The 25,640-nt window shown below is 48.5% G+C and overlaps 1 protein-coding gene across 2 annotated transcripts in view; it reads right to left on the bottom strand.

Annotated features, from left to right (window-relative positions):
• The window catches only part of LOC120916459 (probable E3 ubiquitin-protein ligase HERC6), a 106,509-nt gene extending 101,480 nt beyond the window's left edge, over positions 1-5,029 (bottom strand). For both annotated transcript variants that reach the window (XM_040327436.1, XM_040327443.1), the window contains exon 1: positions 4,739-5,029. In XM_040327436.1, the coding sequence (XP_040183370.1) occupies positions 4,739-4,964 (226 nt within the window). In that variant the 5' untranslated portion in view covers positions 4,965-5,029. The remainder of the gene's footprint in view (positions 1-4,738) is intronic.
• Between the last annotated feature and the right edge of the window lie 20,611 nt (positions 5,030-25,640).

The raw sequence follows: 25,640 nt of genomic DNA, 5'->3' as shown, positions 1-25,640 counted from the left end.
GAATCTTCCCAACGTCGTCTGCCAGCAGATTCGCCGTGTTGACGTCACGCCAGCTGATCAACATATCAGCTGGAGAGATGTTGGTTACTGCGCTTGAGCACACCCATCGGAGGTATTTCTCGATAGAAACTGGCTCTCTATGGAGCCGGTTCACACATATTACTGGTGGTTTCGGAGCAGATTATGCAGGGGTCGTCCTGTACATCTTTGGCCCTGTTTCAGGTCCGAATTCAGGCAAAAATTCAACCCTGATTCGTCCCTGAAACAGAGAACAGGGGCGCACTGGACCCCTGCTGCGAGCCTCTTCCATCATCAGTGTGATCCCAGCCTAATTGTAATGCACCTATGCACACAGGCCCGTAAATAAGCGGCATGCATTCATTAAAGTGGTTATATTAAGGCTTACCTGTAGGTGTTGGAAATATCTCCTAAACCTACACGGTTTCTGAGATATTGAAAATGTCCCCAAACGCAGTCGTCTTCAGCGCATTCTGGAAAGGGCGCGCTGTGCCGTTTCTAGAGGGGGGTAATGCCGTGACTGGCGGCTCCCGCGCGCAGCCAGACCGGTCACAGAGACGGAATCCGTGGCCTCGGAAGGAAGAGAGCTGATAATGGAAGGCTTTCAGCCAGCGGGGACATCGCAGGCTTCGGTTTTAGGTAAGTGACACATAATGGTAGGGTGACCAGACCTCCCCAGTTTCAGGGGACAGTCCCCAGATGGAGGATTCTGTCCCCGGTTTTGTCCCCGGATTGGATAGAGGCTGGGGCTGTTTCAAAGACAGTCAGTGCAAAATAAAAAATAAAAAATCTGAATTACACACCTCCGATCTGCCACGCCTACTAGCTTAGTGAGGTGTATTTTTTTCCCCCATTATCTTTGCCCCTTTCTGATGATTATGTGCTGGTCGGAACGGAGAGGATAATTCATCAGCTCCGCTTGCATGTTCTTCTGCCTTGGCTCATGTCTCGGCCAGCCGCCTGCCTGCTTATGTCCTTGCCTTTCCGGGTGGAGTGATCTTCTTCTGCCCCCCACCCAGTAGGGCCCGGAGAGTAATGCCGCGTACACACGATTGGAAATTCCGACAAGAAAACTCCAATACAAGCTTTTGGTCGGAAATTCCGACCATGTATAGGCGCTAACGGAATTTTTCTGCCGGAATTTCCCCAAGATAAATTTGAGAGCTGGTTCTCAAATTTTGCGACGGGAAAAGTTCTTGTCGGAAATTCCAATCGGAATTTCTGACGGAGAAAAATCCTACGCATGCTCGGAATCAAGTCGACGCATGCTCAGAAGCATTGAACTTAATTTTTCTCGGCTCGCCGTAGTGTTGTACGTCACTGCGTTCTTGGCGGTCAGAATTTGGTGTGACCGTGTGTACAGGGCCGGCCTTAGGTGTTCAGGTGCCCTGTGCGAGCTAATCCTGTGGCCCCCCCATCTTCACCCCTCACCCCCTGGTCACCTAAACATACACAAAGAGGACAAAAATATTTGTAACAAATAATTTGTTTTAATAAACAGACAATTTAGTGCATGTGCAAACAATCCATGCATCTCAATGGACCCTTTCAAACTGAGTCCTGCAAGCAGCATCTTTGGAGCAGCTTTCGAGCGCTGAAAAAAAAACGCTCCAAAAATGCCCCTCTCCATTGAAATGAATTGAAAGCGCTGTAAAAACACCTTACCCTTTCACACTGAGGCACTGCAAAAACGCCTTAAAACGTTAGGGTCTTAGCGGTGCTTCACCAGCAGATTGGGATTGCAGATGAGGCTTCGCTCTAATCTCTTCCCCTAATAAAAGCAGCACATACAGTACACATAAAACACTGGTTAGGCAACACAGTTAAGCCTTTAATTGCCCTAGATCAGGGGTCTCCAAACTGCGGCCCGGGGGCCAGATGTGGCCCTTTACTTGCTTTTATCTGGCCCTTGGGGCAATATTTCATCTTCTGACACCAACAAAGGGGCACAATTCCTCCCAATGACACCAACAAAGGGGCATAAATCCTCCCAATGACACAAAATGGGCACAATTCCTCCCAGTGACACCAACAAAAGGGGCACAATTCCTCCCAATGACACCAACAAAGGGGCAGAATTCCTCCCAGTGACACCAACAAAGGGGCACAATTCCTTCCAGTGACACCAACAAAGAGGCACAATTACTTCCAATGACACCAACAAAGGGGCACAATTCCTCCCAGTGACACCAACAAAGGGGCACAATTCCTCCCAGTGACACCAACAAAGAGGCACAATTCCTCCCAGTGACACCAACAAAGAGGCACAATTTCTCCCAATGACACCAACAAAGAGGCACAATTTCTCCCAATGACACCAACAAAGAGGCTCAATTCCTCCTAATGACACCAACAAAGGGGCACAGTACCTCCCAATTACATCAACGATGGGTCATTACTCCTCTTACTGACACCAAAAAATGGGGCATTGTTTACTCTTGCTGATACCGGAACATTTTTCTATTTCCAGTGGCCACAGTCCGGCCCCCCTGAAGTCTGAAGGACAGTAAACTGGCCCTTTGTTTAGAAAGTTTGGAGACCCCTTCCCTAGATGATTAACCCCTTGCCAGCCAGTGTCATTAGTACAGTGACAGTGCATATTTTTAGCACTGATCACTGTATTCGCGTCACTGGTTCCCACAAAGTGTCAGATTGTCAGTCGCAATATCGCAGCCTCGCTATAAGTCGCTGATCTCCGCCATTACTAGAAAAAAAAATTTAAATTCCATAAATATCCCATAGTTTGAAGACGCTTATTGGGATATTTTGTACCAAAAACATGGGCCTAAATTTATGAAAATAACGTAAAAAAAAATAAAAATAAAATGGATGTTATATGGCAGAAAGTAAAATGTTTTATTTATTTTTTTCAAATTTGGTCTTTTATTAAAAAAACAAAACAAAAATAAAATAACGCAGAGGTGATCAAATACCACCGGAAAAAAAAATACAAATTGTATTTGTGTACAGCGTCGCATTGCTGCGCAGTTGTCAGCTTAAGTTATGGCAGTGCACATCGCAAAAAATGGCCTGTCATGAAGGGGGGGGGGGGGTAATCTGTGAAATTTCTTTGCCCAGAGTTTATTTATACTTCAGGCAATAAACTGACAAACATGAAAGGGACATACAAACTCCATGCAGACAAGTGTAGGGAGGGATCAGATGGGAGATGATCAGCAGGCTATGGTACAGACAGAGCGATCATCTGTAAGTGCCAGGCTCACATCTGTTATGGTGCCCACCCCCCCCCTCCCCATTGGAGTACAGGCGAGGGGGGAGGCGGGAAGACAGGTGTGAAGATAGACACTGACAGGTGTGAATATTGTCAGCCTGGGCCTGCTACATAAGGGGGAGGGGACGGACGGCCTTACTGTAACTTTTCTTCAGAGTACGGCAGTCTGGCAGTCCCGTCCCGGTTTCAGTGCGAGTCCGAGTGCCCTCTGCTCCTGGCGCCTTTAGGATTTAAAGCTGCATTACGCACGACGCACGCACGCTTTACGCAACGGCGCTATCCACTGGGCTGAGACAAGGAGAAGGAGAGGGAAGGAGGGGACCAGTGTACGGCACTTCGGCGCGACGGCGCCCCCCCCTCTGCAGCGCTGGGGTGTCGCGCTGCTGAGAAGTGCTTCGGCTGCCCGGATGAATGATTCAACATACTAAACTGACTGCGAGCTGTGACGGCCGCACGGCGCCCCTGGTGGCTATGGCGCTCTGTGCGGCCGCACAGCCCGCACAACGCAAAGTCCGGCCCTGCGTGTGTATGCAACACAAGCTTGACCCAAGTTTTTCTTGTCGGAATTTCCGATCTTGTGTACGTGGCATAAGACTTGACAGGCTGTGAGGTGGACGGCAGCGGTAACGGGCAGAGAGTTGCTGATTGCCACCATTACTAGTAAAAAAAAAAATATGTCCCCAGATTTAATTTAAAAAATCTGGTCACCTTACATAATGGGCTACTATGCGATGCATAGTAGCCCACTATGCTTTACCTTTGCAAGGAAATAAAGAGGAAGTAAAACCATCCACAGAATATCTGCCTTCCATTCAAACCTATCTGTCAGGGTTTACTTCCTCTTTAAGAAAAAAAATATATATATATTTTTTTTTGGTCAGTAATTTATGCCTCATGCACACAAAAATAATTTAAAACCCTTTATAACTGCTCCTGCACCTTTCTGTTGTATGAGGTAAATCAGCCTATGGACATCCATTGTTTCACAGTAAATATATTGGTGTGTCATGCTTCAGGAGTCTTTAGCAGTAAACGAAAGTGAAACCAAAGTCACTGCTGCTAGGAAATGAAACTCACCTCGCCCTGGGCTTAGCAAAGTCATTAATGGGAAAAAAAACCTTCAGGGAAATATGAGCATTGTTGAAATCAACGTGCACAAACAATAACAAACTATACATAAAAAAAAAAAATGCACGTTGCTTGTAATTGCATTAACACCACATGTTTCAGATCAACTCCTTCAATTAGATTTACCAAATATAAGGACCTGTATCCAATTAAACAGGCCCTTGCACTACATAGTTTTTAGTAGATCTAAAGTAAATTGTACAATCAGATTTTAAGGTGTGTGTGTTGAGATTAAACATATCTTGTGGATGCAACTATTATAAGCATTCTAAAACTAATGATACTTTTTTAATGAATTGCCTTGCTACATCAGGAAAAAATATCTAATGAAATCAATATTTTATCAATATTAGTCCTTACCCAGACCGCTTTCAGGAGACTTTCGGCCCAGCTGCCCACAGAAGTTTTGACCACAAGAGAGCATGGTGCCATCCTGCAGGAGAAATAGGGTGTGCACCTCACCACATGCCACCTTCTGCACCCCTGCATATCCATCAAAGCCATCATTCTCAGTAAAGTGAATCTTTTCATTATCTTGGCCAGCAAGTCCCAGCTGGCCAGATTTGTTGTTTCCCCAGCAATACATGAGTGCCAGATAGACAGATCTGATCCATGAGAAGCTTGTCTAGGTACTGAGAGGAGTGTATGTGTGACTCAGCAGGCTAATATCAAGACTCCACCTCACAGGGCTAAAGTTTACAAGTTACTTTATGAAAATGCCTGATGTGTGACTACAGAACAAACAAGGATAGAACACAGTGAGAGGAAAGAAAGAAGTGCAGAGACATTATTGCTTTGGTGACATGCAGGATTTTAAAATGAGGATTTTTGTGTGTGTGTGTGTGTTTTTGGTGTAGTTTTGTGCATTTTGTATTTTATTTAACTGGAAAGTTTCACTGTAACAGGAAAATCTGTGTGAGCAAAATGATTGTTTACAGATTTGATGACTGCTGTACTTCCTCAAAGCATCAAGCGCTGATTGGAGCTTCGGCTCAGTAAGCCCTCGTTCACATCGGGCCAATTTGACATGTCAAATCGCATGCCAAATTGGAGCCTATTGCCGGCAACGGCACCGTTCAAATCAGTGCGACGCTGACTTTTGGTGGCCCTGGGGGGTGATTTGAATAGACATATGTGCATGAACCCGCACAGATTTCTGTCAAATCGCCCCTGAAGTAGAACTGAAATGCTGGTTCGAAATCATGTGAATTCAGCTGAACTCGCACGATTTTAAACCTGACCCCAGTGTGAGCGAGGGCTTATGGATTGTATACACTGGAATTTGTTTGCATTCAGGGCTGTATCTACAAAAAATAGCAGACAGAGTGGATGAACCGGTACAACAAACAAAATAAACAGAGGGAAAAACATACACAGACCCTGTGGATTATAAAAATGGGCAAATTAACAATGTGATCAATGAAACAATCAGTGACTAAACTGTGATTAGGTGTAAATCAAATGAAAGACAAAACAGGAAGTGCCGACCTAAGTGTAGTATTAGGATGTAAAATGTATTCACTGGATTAAAAACATTCACCGAAGCAAGGGGGATATAGTATGCTCATCTGGTGCTTGTGGGAGCCTATCCTGTCCATCTCGCAGACATTGCGCTGCTTTTGGGGACCACAGGTGTAATAGTAGCTTGGCGTTCCAGGAACCAGGGAGAACCAGCATGAACCACCAGAGCGGATGTGACGTCACAAACCATTTTCAGATCTCTCCAGAGATGTTTGATAGGGTTCAAGTCTGGGCTCTGGCTTGACCACTCAAGGACATTTACAGAGTTGTCCTGTAGCCAGTACTTTGTTATCTTGGCTGTGTGCTTAGGGTCGTTGTAATGTTGGAAGATGAACCTTCGCCACAGTCTGAGGTCCAGAGTGCTCTGGAGCTTGTTTTCATCAAAGATGTCTCTGTACATTGCTGCATTCATTTTTCCCTCGATCCTGACTAGTCTCCCAGTTCCTGCAGCTAAAAAACTGGCTGACTAGTCTCCCAGTTCCTGCAGCTAAAAAACATTGTCACAGCATGATGCTGCCACCACCATGCTTCACTGTAGGCATGGTATTGGCCAGGTGGTGAGCGGTGCCTGGTTTCCTCCAGACATGACATTTGCCATTCAGACCAATAAGTTCAATCTTTGTTTCATCAGACCAGAGAATTGTGTTTCTCACGTGTCATCACAAGGTGCAGGTTCTCCGAGTGATGTCATTGGATGGCCACACCCGATGGCTATATAAGAAATAGCAGACAGCAGGAGACAACACAACAGAGGAAGACAGCGTTAGAAGAAGATCGCCTTTTTTTGTTTTTAGTGGGTAAGCAGCGGCAAGGAAGAAGACAGCACCAGGAGAAGACAGCTCAAAGAGCAGACAGCTCCAGAGGGAGAAGAAACTACTGGAGAAAATAGGCACGTTGGAGATACGACGGGGGACATTTTTCATTTTTAGATTGCAAGGCATTCTATGTCGGATCGAGTCAAGGAAGAAGTCCATTTAGATAGACCCCTGGAAACAGCTGGAATCCAGGGAGCGCCTGTGAGATTTCTGCCAGCTATTGTCTTTTTTAATGTAACCCATACTTTACTAGGAGTCTTGGCCTTGAAGTAAAGAGCCACATCCAGAAGTCCCACTTCGCCATTTGATTTTTGGCTACGTAGAAGGTTATAGGCCAGTCTAGGGTGTTTGTCCTGCCATACAAAGGCCAGAAAAGCGAATTCGTTTAAAGGAAGTCTGTGGGAGGGCAGTCGATATAGTGTATAAAATATAAATTATTCTGGGTAAGACCGTCATCTTAAGGGCAATTATTCTTCCAAACCATGTAAGCAGAGGACCTCTCTAAGCCTGTAGATCTTTCACTGTCAAGAAATTAACATAATTAGGTCATATAAGAGGGTAGGGTCAAGGAAAATAAGTAAGATAAAGAACCTTTACGCCATAAAAAGGTAAAGGAATGTTGCAAGGATGTTGCCATAGCAGCTGGGACATAGATAGGCAGGAGTTCCGATTTCCCAAAATAGATTTAAAAAATTTGAAAGAAGGCCACATTTCTATAACTCAGACATCAGCACTGGTAGGGCAACTAGAGGATTCAAAAGATAAAACAGAAGATAATCTGAATAATGGTTATAGAATAGATAGTTTATGTTTCGTGGAGCCAATGCGAATCCCGTATATGTCCATATTACCCCAAACTGTTTGTAAAAAAGTCTCTAAGACCAGGGTGAACAATATTGGGGATAGTGGACGCCCCTGCCTAGTCCCATTGCGTATTATGAAAGGATCTGAGAGCACTCTGTTAACCTTCACCTTAGCCCTAGGGTCTCTGTACAGGGATGTTAATCAACCCATCATGCGATCGCCCTGGCCCAGTCTGTGTAATACTTCCGACATTTAGACCCAATTTACCCTGTCGAAATGTCTTTTGGGCATCCAGCGAAAAGACCAGGGTGCTTGCTTCTGTCCATGGATGTTATGGATTATCAGTCACTTGCAGCAATTACAGAGACTGGGGATTTATTAGACTTTACTGCTGAAGAGGAACAACCAAGTGAGCCTTCAGCAGAGGAGCTGGCACCAAGGTAGAGCACTGCCCCACACCCACAGCAGTTTCGGAGGCCCAGGGTAAGAAAGGTGGAGGTTCTTCTTCCCCAAATGCAGTGCATGATGCAGGAGGGGAGGAAGCCTTCCTCACTCCCCAGCGGCAGCCTGAGATGAATGGGAAGGAGGAATCCATTCTCCTTCCCCAGCAGTAGCCAAAAATCAGGGATAGAAGGTGGTCATCCTTCCTCACAAGCAGCAGTTTCACAGTCCAGGAGAGGAGGTGGTCATCCTCCCACTATAGCGGCAGATCCACAGTCCAGGAGATGAGGTGGTCATCCTCCCTCCCCAAGAGCAGATCCACAGTCTGTGAGTAGAGGAAGCTGTCCTCCCTCGCCAACAGTCAGCCAGAGCTGAGCAAATTGTTTTTTACCTCCCCAGCAAGGATTCATGCACCTGGGAGACAGTACCAGAGGAATACCTTCCCAACATCTGGATGAGAATATTCCTCTGGTACTGTCTCCCAGGTGCATGAATCCTTACTGGGGAAGGAAAACAGCCGTCTCTTCTTCCCAGCGGGAATTCGAAGACCAGGGAAGAGAGGAAGCTGTCTTCACTCCTCAGTGGCAGATCCACAGTTCGGGAGAGGAGGTGGTCATTCTTCCTCCCCAGCATCAGATCCACAGTTTGGGAGAGGAGGGGGTTCTCCTCCCTCCCCAACAGTCAGCCAGACTGGAGGAAAAGGTCTTTCCTTCCCCAGCAAGGATCTGTGCACCCAGGAGGAATTTCTTCCCAGCAGCTGGATGAGAGCACGGGAGATGGAGCAGCGGGCTCATCTCCCCAGCAGCAGTTCAAGGAGGAGGAAGCCATCCTCACTCCCCAGCAGCAGATTCACAGCGCAGGAGAGGAGGTGGTCATCCTTCCACCCCAGCAGCAGATTCACTGTCCAGGAGAGGAGGTGGTTGTCCTTCCTCCACAACAGTCAGCGAGACTGGAAGAAACTAGTGTCTTCCCTCTCCAGGAAGTATCCGTGCACCTGGGAGACAGTACTAGAGGAATGTCTTCCCAGCAGCTGGATAAGAGTGTGGGAGATGGATCAGTTGGCTCATCTCCACAGTGGCAGTTCAAGGACCAGGGAGGAGAGGAAGATATTCTCATTGCCCAGTGGCAGATCCACAGTCCAGGAGAGGAGGTGGTCATCCTCCCTCCCCAGCAGCAGATCTACAGTCAGGGAGTAAAGGAAGCCGGCCTCCCTCCCCAACAGTTAGCCGGAGCGGATGATGTGGGGTCCCCAGCAGAAGTGCTGGCAACAGGGCACAGTGTCGCTGGCCTCTGCCTTGCACCTAGAATGTCTCCACGGCTCCAGGGAGCCGGGGCAGTTGGCCCCTCTCTCCACCAGCAGATCGAGCCCCAGAATTGTAAAGACCACCCAGCTGAAGCGCTAGCAGCTGGACAGAGGGTGCATGACCTCTGTCCCACACCTACTGACGACAACCCTTCCCTGTAGCCAAAAATGGAGACCATGTGGAGATGTGGACCGACTATGTGGATTCACTCTGCTGGATTAATGCATGTCCAGACCAGGTGGAGTTCCTTGACCTGGTTAGTCTCATTTTGATGGGGGAGAAATGTAACAGACCCAACTGGAACAGGGGCTTTTGGAGGGGACTGCAGGGTAGCCTCTTGTGTGTGTGCCTGGGGGACCTTTGGATTAGTTTTACTTCGAAGTCCATGTCTCCCAGAAACACACAGACTCTGGGAACTGGTGGGCCTGGATACAAATAGTCACACTAGGTACCTGTAAATTAAGAGCCAAAATTGGCCCAAAAAAGGTACTCTAGTAAAAAGGCCTACAGGATTCTGTCAGGTGAGAGAAAAAGCAAAGCCTCACTGACAGAAAACGGCTCAGAATATGAACCTGTAGAAAGCAGCGGCACCCTCACAGGAAGACATGTGCACAGCAAAAATTTTCGTTTATTTCTGTTTCGTTTCTGTTCGTTTATCGTGATTCGTAACGAGTCGTAATTTCGTAAGACGTTAGTTATCGTATTCGTACTCTTTAGTATTTTCGTAACACTCTTTTTTCCGTTTCCGTTTTTTTCTGTTAGTTTATTTTTCGTTGAATCGAGATTCGTATTTTCGTTATATTTTGTATTCTGCCGCGTTCGTATTTTTAAAATAATTTTATTCGTTCCTTCGTTTTTTTGTTGGTTTAATGTTCATTGTTTTGCTATTCGTATTTACATTATATTTTCCATTATGCCGCATTCGTATTTTCGTAAGAAATATATTTTCGTTGCTTTATGATCATTCGTATTTTCGTGTCTAATTTCCTTTGATTGTAAAAATGTACTTTTGTAGATTTTATTGCATTTGTAATTCTGTTAGAATACATTTTACGTTTATTTGACACACTACTCGTCGTAATTTTGTAATTCGTACTTTACTGTGATTGACTTCACTGTCTTAGTTAGCACACACACCCTGTCTAGAATGAAGTCTGACGTAGAAGAAAACTAAAATATGTCAGATATTACAAATACAAATCTAGAAATTAGATGCACTGCAGTCTAACACAGAAAAAGACACAATGAGCCAGGAGGTAATGAGAAAGAAGCTCATTGGGGGAAGGAACAAACCTCTTCAGAGGAAAGGGACAGCGCTCAGTGGCTATTGGTCAATGTCCAGAAATATTTCAGTACTAACGAAAGCTAATTTACATTATTTTGTATTTTCGTTGTTTTCATTTCCGTTTTCCGAAGATTCGTAATTCATTTTTGGTTAGTTTTGATTTTCGTTTTTTATTCTTTGTTCGGCATTTCGGTTGTTTTCTTTTCGGTCTTCGAATATTAGTAAGTTTGCATTTTCGTTCATTTTGTTTTTCGTAATTTTTTTTTTTTTTGGGTTCGGTATTTTCGTTTCTTTCATCTTTCGTATCTTCGTTGTTTTTCATATTCGTTATTTTAAAAATATCGTTATTCGTTATTAATTGCGCTAAACCGTTCGTTCATTCGTATGTTAACGAATCAACTAAAATAACGAAAATTGACAGAAAACGTATTCGTAACTTAAAAAATTGCACATGCCTACTCACAGGTAGCTCAGACGATGGAGAAGAGGTCCCTGCTAAAATCAGTTGTACCCAACCCGAGGTGCTAGAAATGCATGATTATGCACTTATATAGCAGAGTGCCAGCACTAGTGCTGCACTACTTCAGGTGATCTGGCAAGCACCAACTGCCTACAGTACATCTTGGCCTTTCAGACATCAGCACTGCAGTATCTCATTGTGAAGTGGTGAGCATCGGAAGTGCAGTACAAGCTGGTGAGGTGGCTAACACTAGTTGCGGAACACAAACACAGCCACCAAGAGTTTGAGCACAGACCCATGGAGCCCAAAGTAGCCTTCCAGAGGTGCTTGCAAACCCTAATTGGCTTCCCCCAGATTTAACAACACCTGTTATCCCGCCATTCACACCCCAGCCCGGGTTCAGGTGGAAATAGCGGCCGTGCCACTTTTTAGACATTTGTTCAATCAAGAAATTGTCTGCTGTGGAACCATTAGATCTAAACGCATGGGTTTATCCCTCAATAGCTAGTTAACACCCTTAGAAAGGGTGAGAAAGTTTACTTGCGCAATGAAGAACTTGCAGTGAACTGGAAGGACAAATGGGATGTATTCATCCTGTCTTCCATTAACGCAGACACACAATGGGCCAAATTAACATGGCATCTGATGTTCCTGAAAAGCCTTTCTGCGCACACGACTATAATCTTTATATGTGAGACGTAGATTTCAAGCTCTGTCCTTGCCAGCACTCCCAGTGGTCTACTACAGGAGAGGACCTGGCTGGAGCCTTGAGCCCCTTTTTGTTGTCTGCCCTATTTAGCTAATAGGTGTGTATGTGTAGTGCTTAAACAATGAAAATAATAATATCAAACATTATGTATAATACATATCACTGAATGGCCGTGACTAAGTGATGATGACTCACTTAGAAAATCAAATACATGATATACTAGAGTCCATAAATATAAAGGTTAAATAATTAAATAGTCCACCAAGTGCCAACAATATATAAAGAAGAAAGGAAAACAGCTTCCAAGTGTTTCTTGAATAACACAAAATCGTGACTTTTTCTATGGAGTGTGATGACCCACCACCGGTAGAAATGTGAGCTTACCGGAAAAGATGGACTCAGGGGGACATATGTCTCCGTGAATCAAAACAGGCATATATGGAATAAACCAAAATGTTGGAAACGGGAAGGATCCTAGTTAGGTAAACATCATGACCTCCAAACAACGATGGTACAAATGCACACTGCTGCAGCCAATTTGTTTTTACATTCTTTGTGAAGTGGATGTATTTGATTATAGAGCATCTTGCACTGTAAATATAGATGGTGTTTTCACCGTTACTGGAAATGACACTGAACTCTGAAGTCTTTTTTTGCGATTAAAAAACATCATGACTTCTGAGTTACATTTGCAATGGGACCTGGTGTTTCTTGAACAATATATCTCAGAAAACATGGTCCCCCGTAGTCTTCGGTGGGAAATACATCCTCAACAAGGTGATCCAGATTTTGGTGTGTGGTATAAGTATTTAAACGAAGCAGGCACCAAAGTTTCCTTATTTAAAAAAAAAAGGAACAGGCTACTTATTTTAGATAAAGAAATTAAAGAGTTAAAAGATAAACTTGCATCACATAAAAATTCTTTGGAATACAATTCCCTTTCCTCCAATCTACAAAGTCATTTGGAGAAGGAGGACAGAGATCAGAAATCTAAAAAACACAAAAAATATTCCAAGGATGTGGGCGATTATAAATCAAACGCTGTGTTTGGTTGGCAGAAATCAGGTCTACTATCCCAATGGACACCATCCCTGCTGTGGTGACAGGCCCCTCATTGTTGTCTGTTCCTTCTATGGGCACTGGGAGTCTGGCTGCACAATTTGGCGTCAAGTCCATGCCACCAGCAGGCAGAGATGCCATTAATGATCTGCCACCTCCACAACATAGACCACAACATTATAGTCCTCATACTCCAGGTAACCATACCAGAGAGAGAGGCAATAATCTGGGTAAACGTGGAGGGAGAGGCCAGTCTAGGGGTAATTCCCACAATACTGGGCCCCATCCATATTATGATCGGGGCAATCATTCTCACAATGTCTCTCCAGCTCCATATAGGGAACATTATGATTCTTATTACTCCTAACCCCAATACCACAATGCACCTCCAATACCCATTCGTAATAGATTTCCCCCCCTCAGAGATTACAGAGGTCAAGAACAACAATCGCATATGCAAAATGGTTACGAGCAATCACCATACCGGCATAATCAATATAACTCTAACACCTATGGTGGACAGGGTTTTCGCGAGGAACACTCCTTGCGAAAAAAAGGTCCAGACCAAAGAGAGGGTGTAGAGGGGGACTTCTACACCAGAATTGTCTGGGGCGCTCACCTGAAATGTTGGAAGCTACATCAGGATAAAGCGACCCCTTCTCTGTAAGAATTGTCTGGGGCGCTCACCTGAGAGCTAGAAGCTACATCAGGATCAAGCGACCCCTTTTCGGTAAGAATTGTCTGGGGCGCTCACCTGAGAGCTAAAAGCTACATCAGGATCAAGGCGACCCCTTCTCGTAAGAATTGTCTGGGGCGCTCACCTGAGAGCTAGAAGCTACATCAGGATCAAGTGACCCCTTCTCGGTAAGAATTGTCTGGGGCGCTCATCTGAGAGCTAAAAGCTACATCAGGATCAAGCGACCCCCTTCTCAGTAAGAATTGTCTGGGGTGCTCACCTGAGAGCTAGAAGCTACATTAGGATGAAGCGACCCCTTTTTGGTGTTAAGTATCTGGGGCGCTCATCTGAGAGCTAGAAGCTACATCAGGATCAAGCGACCCCCTTCTCGGCAAGAATTGTCTGGGGCACTCATCTGAAAGCTAGAAGCTACATCAGGATCAAGCGACCCCTTCTCGGTAAGAATTGTCTGGGGCGTTCACCTGAAAGCTAGAAGCTACATCAGGATAAAGTGACTCCTTTTCGGATATTGTTTAGTGTAAAATTAAATCCGGCCTCCTCCACCCCACAGCCGGCCAAGCCTCTCCTTTCAGTGGTAATTGTTTGGGGCGCTCACCTGAGAGCTAGAAGCTACATTAGGATGAAGCGACCCCTTTTTGGTGTTAAGTATCTGGGGCGCTCATCTGAGAGCTAGAAGCTACATCAGGATCAAGCGACCCCTTCTCGGCAAAAATTGTCTGGGGCACTCACCTGAAAGCTAGAAACTACATCAGGATCAAGCGACCCCTTCTCGGTAAGAATTGTCTGGGGCGCTCACCTGAGAGCTAGAAGCTACATCAGGATCAAGCGACCCTTTTTCTGTAAGAATTGTCTGGGGCGCACACCTGAAAGCTATAAGCTACATCAGGATAAAGCGACCCCTTCTCGGTAAGAATTGTCTGGGGTGCTCACCTGAGAGCTAGAAGCTACATCAGGATCAAGCGACCCCTTCTCTGTAAGAATTGTCTGGGGCACTCACCTGAAAGCTAGAAGCTACATCAGGATCAAGCGACCCCTTCTTGGTATGAATTGTCTGGGGCGCTCACCTGAGAGCTAGAAGCTACATCAGGATCAAGCGACCCCTTCTCTGTAAGAATTGCCTGGGGCGCTCACCTGAGAGCTAGAAGCTACATCATGTAAGGCTTGCTAGAGTTCCCCCATAATATCAATGCCTGTATAGATGTATGCTTTAACCCAGAACCGTTAGGATTAATTACACAGAAGCTAGAAGACAGCCTTGTAGTATGTTATTATGTACAAGCAGAGAACAATAACAATAAAAAGATAAGGCATGTGGTAGAAACAAGGTTTAGTTGGTTACACAGAAAATAGATTGCTATGTTTTCATGCTCTCAGAGCAGATGGTTACATGTTGTATAATTGTGACGTACTGTAATACTTGTATAACCTAATTACTTAAATATGATTGGCTAAACCAAGGGTGTTCCTTTTCTTGTATGTTTTAGATAAGTGCAGTGCGCACACGGAATAAAACCCTGGTCTTTGATTCACCATATCGCTGTGTGTGTGTCTTGACTTGCCGATGCATCAGAGAGCCTCCATACATCCAGAGGTCCAGCCTGGGTCCGGTTGAACCACCAACCTCACAGATGGTACCAGAAGTGGTTTTTCTCTTGGTGGGGTAAGTGAGGCTTTGTAAAGATTTTTGTAAAGATTTTATTTGCGAAGCATATTCACTTACTCTGTCACCGATTGATCGCACTCATATTTGAATTTTATCTTTTGTATGCCCAGAGGGACGCTAGGTTGGCCTACGATGGAGAAGAGGTCCCTGCTAAAATCAGTTGTACCCAACCCGAGGTGCTAGAAATGCATGATTATGCACTTATATAGCGGAGTGCCAGCACTAGTGCTGCACTACTTCAGGTGATCTGGCAAGCACCAACTGCCTACAGTACATCTTGGCCTTTTAGACATCAGCACTGCAGTATCTCATTGTGAAGTGGTGAGCATCAGAAGTGCAGTACAAGCTGGTGAGGTGGCTAACACTAGTTGCGGAACACAAACACAGCCACCAAGAGTTTGAGCACAGACCCATGGAGCCCAAAGTAGCCTTCCAGAGGTGCTTGCAAATAATGGTGACCCCCCCAACAATATGCTGTGCCCCACCATGTGCCCCCCCCCCAAAAAAAAATGTTTTTGCTCGGGCAGCCACTGGAGTAATAGGGCCATATTCTCAAAGAAGTTCCACCGGCGTATATGGAGATGCGCGGCGTAAGTGTAAAGAAGCGCCGTCCTATTTATGCGCCGTAGTCACAGAACCAGATCCGCCAGAAACAAGGCTTCTCCCGTCCATCTTAACTCGTTTAAGTTTACGCAGCGTAGGGTCGCATATTTCCGCTGATGGCATCCTACGCTGCCATAGAATTAGTATTCAAATATGCAAATGATGTACATAAGCTGATTCCCGAACCTACGCGCGAGCGGCGTAGGCTACGCGCTGTGCGCGTAAGACGAATGGCTGGCTGAAAGTTACTCCTCATAAAGCTTGGTTAACTTTGCTCCAGACCTGAGTAAGTCAGCTTGAAAGCAAATACAGCAGCACCATCCCGGACGAGCTGAGCAACCACACTTATAGGACAACATATTCGTATGCCAACATGCCAGGGGCAGGCGAGGTCTTAGCACTGCTAGTGTGTGCAGAGGCAGAGGAAGAGGCAGAGGCGTGTAGAAGGAGGAGGGCACGTAGGAGGGCACGTGAGAGGGTATACCCACAGCGCATTAGCCTCTTTGGCATGGCTGATTTGGAGGTGTATCGCCGTTTCAGATTCACCCCTCATGCCATCCTGGAAATTACCAGAGCCCTGCAGGATGACATCACCAGCCCAACACAACGCTCACATGCAGTGCAGCCACTGGTGAAGGTCCTGGCAACACTGCATTTCCTGGCCACTGGCTCTTTTCAAAGAACAAGTGGAGACGTGGCTGGGATGTCACAAACCAACATGAGCAGATGTGTGCACCAGGTTGTCCCCGCAATCCTGAGACGCATGTCCCACCACATCATCAGACCCACCCAGGAGGTCCAGCGGCTGAAGGCAATGCGTGAGTTCTGCCAAATTGCAGGATTCCCACGCACCATCGGGGCCATTGATTGCACCCATGTGGCACTACAGCCCCCCCATGAGACAGAGCACATTTACCGCAACAGGAAGCATTGGCATTCCATCAATGTCCAGGTCATAGTGGATGCCCAAGGCCTCATATGGCATGTCCGTGCCAAACACCCAGGATCCAGCCATGACAGCTTCATATTCCGTCAAAGCGACATCCCAAGACAATTTAAACAGAACATGTATGGGGACAGCTGGCTGGTTGGTGAGTGACATGGGTGTCAGGTATGACTGTCCCCCCCCATGATGCAGACATCACGAGGGGCACATGCATGACTAACATCCTCCTGTCTTTTCCCTTCCAGGTGACTCTGCATATGCACTGGGACCCCATCTCATGACCCCATTCCGGAACCCCCAAACCCCAGGAGAGCAAAGATACAATGCTGCACACATAAGTACCCGTGGAGTGGTGGAACGCACATTTGGCCTCCTTAAGTCCCGTTTCCCATGCCTGGATAAGACTGGGGGTACCCTGTTGTATTCCCCAAACTTTGTGTGTCAGATCATCGGTGCATGTTGCTTGCTGCACAACTTTGCAGTGAGAAAGGGCCTGGAGATTGACATACGTGATGACCTGACCCCCGAACCAGACATTCCCCCCCTAACCGGGGGTACCCCGTCTTCTGAGGGATCAGCAATCAGGAGATGTCTCGTGGAACGAATCTTTGAACGTTAAAAACACACATTAAACATGGCACAAGGAGAATGCACGCATGCACACCACTGTGGTCCCTAGCACACACACCCCACATCCACATCACATTGGATTAGACCTAAGTACACCGCACGGTACTAAGGAGCAGCAATGCCGCGTCAAGGCCCCAATGATGTTGCTGTCCATTCATACACCTTTCACATGGACCTGGGGAGAACTTATCCCCAGCGACCGAGGGTGACACCCCTTACTGGCAGGAGTGTCACCCCCCCACATTCACACACCATTCACACTGTACTCTGCACTACTTTGTGCAGCACCCAAAAAAAAAAAATCTTAACCAGAGAAAAAAATATAAAAACTCTTAACCAGAGCATAAAATAAAAAACTCTTAATCAGAGCAAATATAAAATTAACAAAAAAAATCACTGGCCCCGGCGCGGGCTGCGCCTGGTGCCCAGGTTCCTGGCCCTCACTTGCCTGGGGGGAGCCTCATTTGGGGGTAGAGGAGCATCCCTAGGTGCCTCCCTGGCTGCCTGTCTGCCCTCTAAAGCCACCGCTATGCGGGTGAGCAGGGCCTCCTGTGAAGTAGTCTGGGCCTGAACAGCCAATCGCAGGCACCTGACCTCCCCCACAAGTTCTGCCGTGGTGTTCTGCAGCTCACCCAGGCTGGTGATTGTGGCTGCGCTGTTTCCAGCCACATCTTGGAGAGCATCCGGTACTGCTCCCGAGGAGGACAGACTGTTGTTCAGGCGCCTCAACTCCTCCACAATGTCCCCCATATGGCAGCTTTGCTGGTCCTGCTGCCTGGCCAGCTTTTCGTGCAGCACTCCTGCCACACCCCTTGTTTTGGGGGTCGCCTTCCTGGGGACAGGAGTAGCTGGGGCCCTTGAATAGGGGGAGGACCTTGAGGGGCTGGAGATGAGGGGGATGGGATGGGAGGGACTGGAGAGGGTGTTGGAGGACCCTGAGGGGCTGGAGATGCGGTGGGTTTGGGATGGTCCTGCCACCACATGCGACTCATCTAAAAATAGGAAGACCTCCTGCTCGCTGTGGACCACCTCTTCATGGGCCACCACCTCCTCATGGCCGATCTCCTCCTCAACCACCTCCTGCGCGGAGGACTGCCCACTCCCCTCCACCAAGGCTTGTTGGCTTCCCAGGGGGTCAGCCACAGAAGCAGGCTGCTCGGGGGATGATGGCGTGGGACGGCCACTGGCAGCATTAGACGGCCCAGCTCCCTCCTGCACACCTGTGGATGACACAAAACATTCACATGTTGGTGGACCCACACACTTGTCACATGACCCCCCCCCCAAACATGCTACACACCAGATAGAAGATAAAACACACTTACCTGTCCTCATGGGCGGCTCACTTGAGTCATGGCCCTCCAGGCCCTACACCTGCTCCCTCCGAAGGCAATGACTTCCTCCTCCTCTGTGAGCCTGATAGTACAGGGTGGCCCACCTCCAGTGCCCCTGGCATGCTTGGAAATGATGGCCATCTTATTCCTGACCACACCACGCAGGTCATTCATTTTCTTCAGAATGTCCTGGGTGGTCCGGACCTCATGGCCTAAGGCATTGACCTGGGCAGCCACTTTTTTAAGTATCTCCTCCTTTTTGATTTTGCTTGTGCTGGCACTATCTGCACCATGGAGTCTAGAATCAAATCTCTCCATGGCTGAGACTATAATGGCCCTCTCAGCATGGGTGTAGTTTTTCTTCCTTTTTTCCTTTCTGGATCCAGGCATTGCAAAGTGAGAGCTCCAACCACCAACAGAAATCCAATGGAGTCACTTTGCACTAGTTGGGCGGATGTGCTGAGGCTTTAATGCACTGGGCCGGCCCAACTCAGCGGGGATTTACGCCTATTGTTGGTTTGCTCATGCGCAGAGGGCGGGGCACGTCCGGCGCATGCTCCGTTCGGTCTGGATATCATTTGCATGGGGTCACGGTTCATTAGAATGCTTCACGCCCACATCCCTCTTACCGTCACTTGCCCCTTGCTATGCCGACACATTTAAGTTACGCGAGCACAGCGTAGGACACATGTGGTCCGGGAATATGGTCCGGCTCTCTCCAAGTTAAGCCGGCGGTGCGCATCTGAGATGCGCTACGCCTGACTACATATGCGCCAATCTACGAGAATATGGCCCATTGTCTCTCCTGAGAGGGAGAGCGTCCCCAGTCAGCTCTGCGGGGAATTCCTCCCCCCTCCCTCTGCTCGCTGACACTGCATAATGAGAGCGCTCACACAACCACAGCCGCCCGATCTGCTCCTTCCCCTGCATCCTCATTGGCACGGAGAAGAGCGAGTTGCAGAAAGGACTCCATGAGCACTGTGGGGGAGGGGGGGGGGCCCAAGCCTTCATCTCAGTTACTGAAAAAACAGACTGATTTCTCCCGTCCTTAGGACAGGAGAACCAGCCTGTAAATTCCGAGAGTGGTGACTGCAAGCTGAGCCGACTGTCAGTCTCTTTTACAGCCCAGAGAGTCCAGCCACCTCCCCCCCACTCTCCTCACATACGAGCAGGGAGGAATACAGCTCCTCCTCCTCCTTTCAGTCCCGCCCACACTATCCTGGTGTGCCGTATCTGAAGAGAGGGGATGTGTGGGCGGGAAATATGAAAATCAGCAGCATTCCTGGCTGTGTGTGAAGGATGCCTGAGATTCTAGCCTGGACTGTGGGTAAGTGTGTGCACTACAGACTGCAGTACACTGTAATCACTGAACTGCATTATCTCCATCCCTTCTCTCCCCCATCTGTCTCCCTCCCCCTCTCCTGTTCTTTCAAGACATTCACAATTTACTTTCAGTTAGGCAGGTAATATACGGTGCAAATTTCTTTCCTACATCCACAGATTGCAGGAAAGAAATTTGCATGATTCCCCCATCAACACAGACAGTGCTGACAGGGGAATATCTCTCCTGCCCAGCAATTGTATTCTCCCGACAAACAGTGATTATCACTAGTGGCTATACAGCAACCACTAGTGATAATCATAAGAGAATCTGCTCATTAATGGTTCAAATCTCAGCCAGTTCCTGCTGAACCAGCTGAGATTTAAACTGTCTATGGCTGGTCTTAGCTCTTAGGCAGCCCATACATTGATCACTTTTTTTCATTCAACTATTAGGTTGAATGAAAAAAAAAAAAAGAAATGATCCAATTCCCCCATCTACACATTATAGGTGGATGGGGGAATCCTCCCAGTGTGGACCAGTGCTGGAACAACCAGAGTCCCGGCTATTCACAGCGCTGGTCTCTGTCACCTTGGCAGCGGCGGCAGCACATAGAAACCCAGTGCTGGTCACTTTATGGACTGATGTACAGGAGGGCCAGCACAATTTGTTGTTAAAGATGGGCTGGGCATGTTCAAAATTCCACATGCCAGAGCCTGTCAGGAAGCCCACACTGCACAGCGCTAATCACAGGCAGTGAGACATTTCCCGGTCCGCAGCTCTGCACAGATCAGGAACTGTCTCACTGGCTGTGATTAGCACTGTGGAGTGTCGGCTTTAGGGTGCCCATGTGTCCCGGATTGCCCGGGATGATCCCGTAATTGACATCTCTGTCCCTTTTCCCGGACACCTTCATTCCGGGACAATACAGTGTCCCGGAATGAAAATGACATTGGGAACATTCTGAAATTCATGGGACAGGGGCGGACTGAGCTGCCATAGCGCTGGGTCTGGCAGCCTGGCTCTGCCTCAACCTCCACCTGACTGTACTACTCCTAATCACTGGTTGCTATAGCCGCCTGGCGTCTGGCAACCAGTGACGTCACGGCCGGGACTCCCTCCCCGCCCACCACCTTCAAGGCTGCTTACATCCTCCAGGTTGTGTTCTGGTATCTTCTGCCTGCATTTGTCCCAGCCTGTCAGCCTGCCCATCATTTGCATTGCCTTTGTATTATTAGCTCTGTGCCTCTGTCTAGTTTGAGTCCCGGCATTTTCGGCATCTTATGTCTCCGCCCACCGGCCCGCCCACTCCCTATTAGACCTGTAGAACATAGTCTAGGGAAGTGCTACAGGTGGTGGGCGGGTCAGTGGGTGGGGATAGAAGTCAGCAGAAGATGCAGAAAATGTCAGGACTGCATCACCAACAGAGCTAAGAATACTAAAGCAATGCATGTGGTGGGCTGACAGATGGGGACAGGAGACTGAAGATGCAGAGACTAAACCCAAGAACAAGAAGAACTACAGGTACAATGGCACTATGTTCTGCTCTTTCCAGCCGAGTCTGTGTCCCCTATCAATCTCACTGTACCCCTGTCCATCTCACTGTTCCCCTATCAATCTCACTCTACCCCTGTCCATCTCACTGTCCCCCTATCAATCTCACTCTACCCCTGTCCATCTCACTATCCCCCTATCCATCTCACTGTCCCCCTATCCATCTCACTGCCCCCCTATCCATCTCACTGCCCCCCTATCCATCTCACTGACCCCCTATCAATCTCACTGACCCCCTATCCATCTCACTGTCCCCCCGTCCATCTCAATGTCCCCCCGTCCATCTCACTGTCCCCCCGTCCACCCCACTGTCCCCCCGTCCATCCCACTGTCCCCCCGTCCATCCCACTGTCCCCCCATCCATCCCACTGTCCCCCCGTCCATCCCACTGTCCCCCTATCCATCTCACTGCCCCCCTATCAATCTCACTGCCCCCCTATCAATCTCACTGACCCCCTATCCATCTCACTGTCCCCCCGTCCATCTCACTGTCCCCCGTCCATCTCAATGTCCCCCCGTCCATCTCACTGTCCCCACGTCCATCCCACTGTCCCCCCGTCCATCCCACTGTACCCCCGTCCATCCCACTGTCCCCCCGTCCATCCCACTGTCCCCCCGTCCATCCCACTGTCCATCCCACTGTCCCTCCCGTCGATCCCACTGTCCCCCCCGTCCATCCCACTGTCCATCCCACTGTCCATCCCACGGTCCCCCTGTCCATCCCAATGTCCCCCCGTCCATCCCACTGTCCCCCCATTCATCCCACTGTCCCCCTGTCCATCCCACTGTCCCCCTGTCCATCCCACTGTCCCCCTGTCCATCCCACTGTCCCACTGTCCCTCCCACTGTTCCTCCCGTCCATCCCACTGTTCCTCCCGTCCATCCCACTGTCCCCCTGTCCATCCCAATGTCCCCCTGTCCATCACACGGTCCCCCTGTCCATCCCACTGTCCCCCTGTCCATCCCACTGTCCCCCTGTCCATCTCACTGTCCCCCTGTCCATCCCACTGTCCCCCTGTCCATCCCACTGTCCCCCTGTCCACCCCACTGTCCCCCTGTCCATCCCACGGTCCCCCTGTCCATCCCACAGTCCCCCTGTCCATCCCACTGTCCCTCTATCCACCCCACTGTCCCCCTATCCATCCCACTGTTCGCCATGGCGTACAAAGCACACTGTGTTACTACACTCTTTAAGCCACCTAAAGGTATGCAAGGTCTTTTACAATCCTATTGTCTATATAGTGTATACTACAAAAAAAATGCAGTGCGCCAGAAAAGTGTTCGGGTTTGGTTTAAACAACAGGTGGCAACCCAGGTGACAGTCTAGTGGCGGCGGGGTGCAGGGCAGCGGAAGCGGAGCTAAAGCAGCAGCAGCATCCTGAAACAGCAAACGCCGGCCCCAGTGAGCAGCACAAGGCTGGCTAGAACAAACAGCCCAGGGGGCACCCTGGAGGTTGTAAGGTGGCCCTGACTAAGTTAGTACCACCAGAGTGCCCCCTTACATCCCTCCTTACAACCTCCAGGGTGCCCCCTTAGTGCCTCCAGAGTCCCCCTTTACTTCCTCCAGAGTGCCCCCTTACATCCTTTGGAGTGCCCCACCACCAAGATGGTATTAGTGGCTGGCAGACTATCAGGAGGTGGTATTGCACTCCTCTTCCCCCTCTCTCCACTAACTACCCCCCGCCATACACTCCGCATGCCTCACCTATACATATTACCCCCTGCCATACACTCCGCACTCCTCTCCTGTACATATTACTCACCTCCATACATTCTGCACTCCTCTCCTGTACATATTACCCACCACCATACACTCTGCATTCCCTATTTAACATTACCACATTCTGCACTATATAAGTAATCTCAGATTCTTTTTAACAACACCCCCTTTAAACCAATATTTAGTGCAACAATTTAAGACATGTCCACTGTTCACCACGACACGCTTTGCACGCCATATTGTTGGCGCGGGGGGGGGGGGGGGGGTTGCCCTGAATGACAGTTTGGAAATGTGGTCACCCTAGTCGGCTTCCTGGCGGGATTGGGCATGTGGGATTTCAAACACACCCGAGCCCATCTCTATTGGTTGTAGACAGTTGAGCTCCCTGCACGTTGCTCAGCAGCAGTGGAGCTTCTCTGACAAGCTGATCGGGATGCAATCCAGGTGATGCTCCCAGTCAAATCCTAGTGTTAAATATCAGTGATTTTATTGATCAAAGCCCACACTTTACAGGCATAGAGCCCACATGGCTGCGGAACATACGTTTGATTATATATATATATATATATATTAGGGCTGTGCGTTAAACGCGATATTAACGGCGTTAACGCAAACCCATGTTAACGCCGTCAATATTTTTATCGCGCGATTAACGCAGAAGCCCTCGGGGTGGACATGCAGAGTGTGCAGCGGCGCGGCTTACCTTTTCGCTGGATTCACAGACAAGTTACTCACCTTGTCCCTGGATCCAGCGATGCCACCCCGCTGTGTGATCGAGCGGGTCCTCCTTGCTTGGCGGGTCCTCCTCGCTTGGCGGGTCCTCCTCGCTCGATTCACAGTGCCTGTGTGCCGCCGAGCTCCGTTCCCTGCGACGTTACGACGCACGGGAGCGGAGAACGGCGCCAAATTTAAAAAAGTAAACAAACACAATACACACAGTATACTGTAATCTTATAGATTACAGTACTGTATGTAAAAAATACACACCCCCCTTGTCCCTAGTGGTCTGCCCAGTGTCCTACATGTACTTTTATAAAATAAAAACTATTCTTTCTGCCTGAAAAACTGTAGATTGTCCAAAAGTGTCCCTTTATGTCAAAAATGGTTTTAGATCAGCTAGAAAACAGCGATAATAAATTATAATCACTTGCAGAATTGTGCGATATTTGTGGGGAAATTCATCATAAATTAGAGTGATTAATCGTGAGTTAACTATGACATTAATGCGATTAATCGCGATTAAAAATTTTAATCGTTTGACAGCACTAATATATATATATATATATATACAGTAGGTGCACGCGATATTGTGTCAATCTCGCTCCCTTTCTCGGCGAGATTGAGCACCTACGAGCCCCATCGCGGGAGCCAGCGCCGAGCTGGCTTGCCGCGATAGAGACAAAGCCATCATAGAAGCGACGGGAGATCCGACTTGGATTCCCGCCAATTCTACACGTGTGCGGCGTTTGTTATGAATCCTGAGGGGGAAGTCCCCGCCGGATTTTAAATAAAAATCCGGCATGGGTTCCCCCCTCAGGAGCATACCGGGCCCTTAGGTCTGTTATGGGTTGTAAGAAGAGCCCCCCTACGCCGAAAAAATGGCGTAGGGGGTCCCCCTACAATCCATACCAGACCCGTATCCAAAGCACGCTACCCGGCCGGCCAGGAAAGGAGTGGGGACGAGCGAGCGCCCCCCCCCTCCTGAGCCGTACCAGGCTGCATGCCCTCAACATGGGGGGGTTGGGTGCTCTGGGGCAGGGGGGCGCACTGCGGGGCCCCCCCACCCCAGAGCACCCTGTCCCCATGTTGATGAGGACAGGGCCCCTTCCCGACAACCCTGGCCGTTGGTTGTCGGGGTATGCGGGCGGGAGGCTTATCGGAATCTGGGAGCCCTCTTTAATAAGAGGGCCCCCAGATACCGGCCCCCCACCCTAAGTGAATGGATATGGGGTACATCGTACCCCTAACCATTCACCTGGAGGAAAAATGTTAAAGTCAATAAACACAACACAAGAGTTTTTAAAATAATTTATTAGTCTGCTCCGGAGGCCGCCCCCTGTCTTCTTTAGCTCTGTTTACCAGGGGGGGCTTCTTCTTTGACGTCTTCGGGTGGGGGCCACTCTTCGCCGCCGTCCGGTTCTCTTCCACCGCCGGGGGGGGGTCGCTTTTATAAAAGCGCCCACTCCTCGGCGGGTTTCCTCCGACGTCTTCGGCGGGGGGTGGTGTGCTTCTTCTTCCGCTATCCGGGGGGGTCTTCTTCGGCTATCCGGGGGGTCTTCTTCACTCTCCGGGGGTCTTCTTCTATGTTCGCCGATCTCCGCTGTTGACCCCGGTTCTTCCTCCAGCTGTCCGGTGCCTTCTCCTTCAGCGCTGAACGTCTATCTTCTTCTTCCGTG

Source organism: Rana temporaria, chromosome 1, assembly GCF_905171775.1.
Source record: "Rana temporaria chromosome 1, aRanTem1.1, whole genome shotgun sequence".
Taxonomy (NCBI): Eukaryota; Metazoa; Chordata; class Amphibia; order Anura; family Ranidae; genus Rana; species Rana temporaria.
The sequence above is the reverse complement of the archived record's forward strand: the minus strand, read 5'-3'. Positions and strand labels throughout refer to the sequence as shown.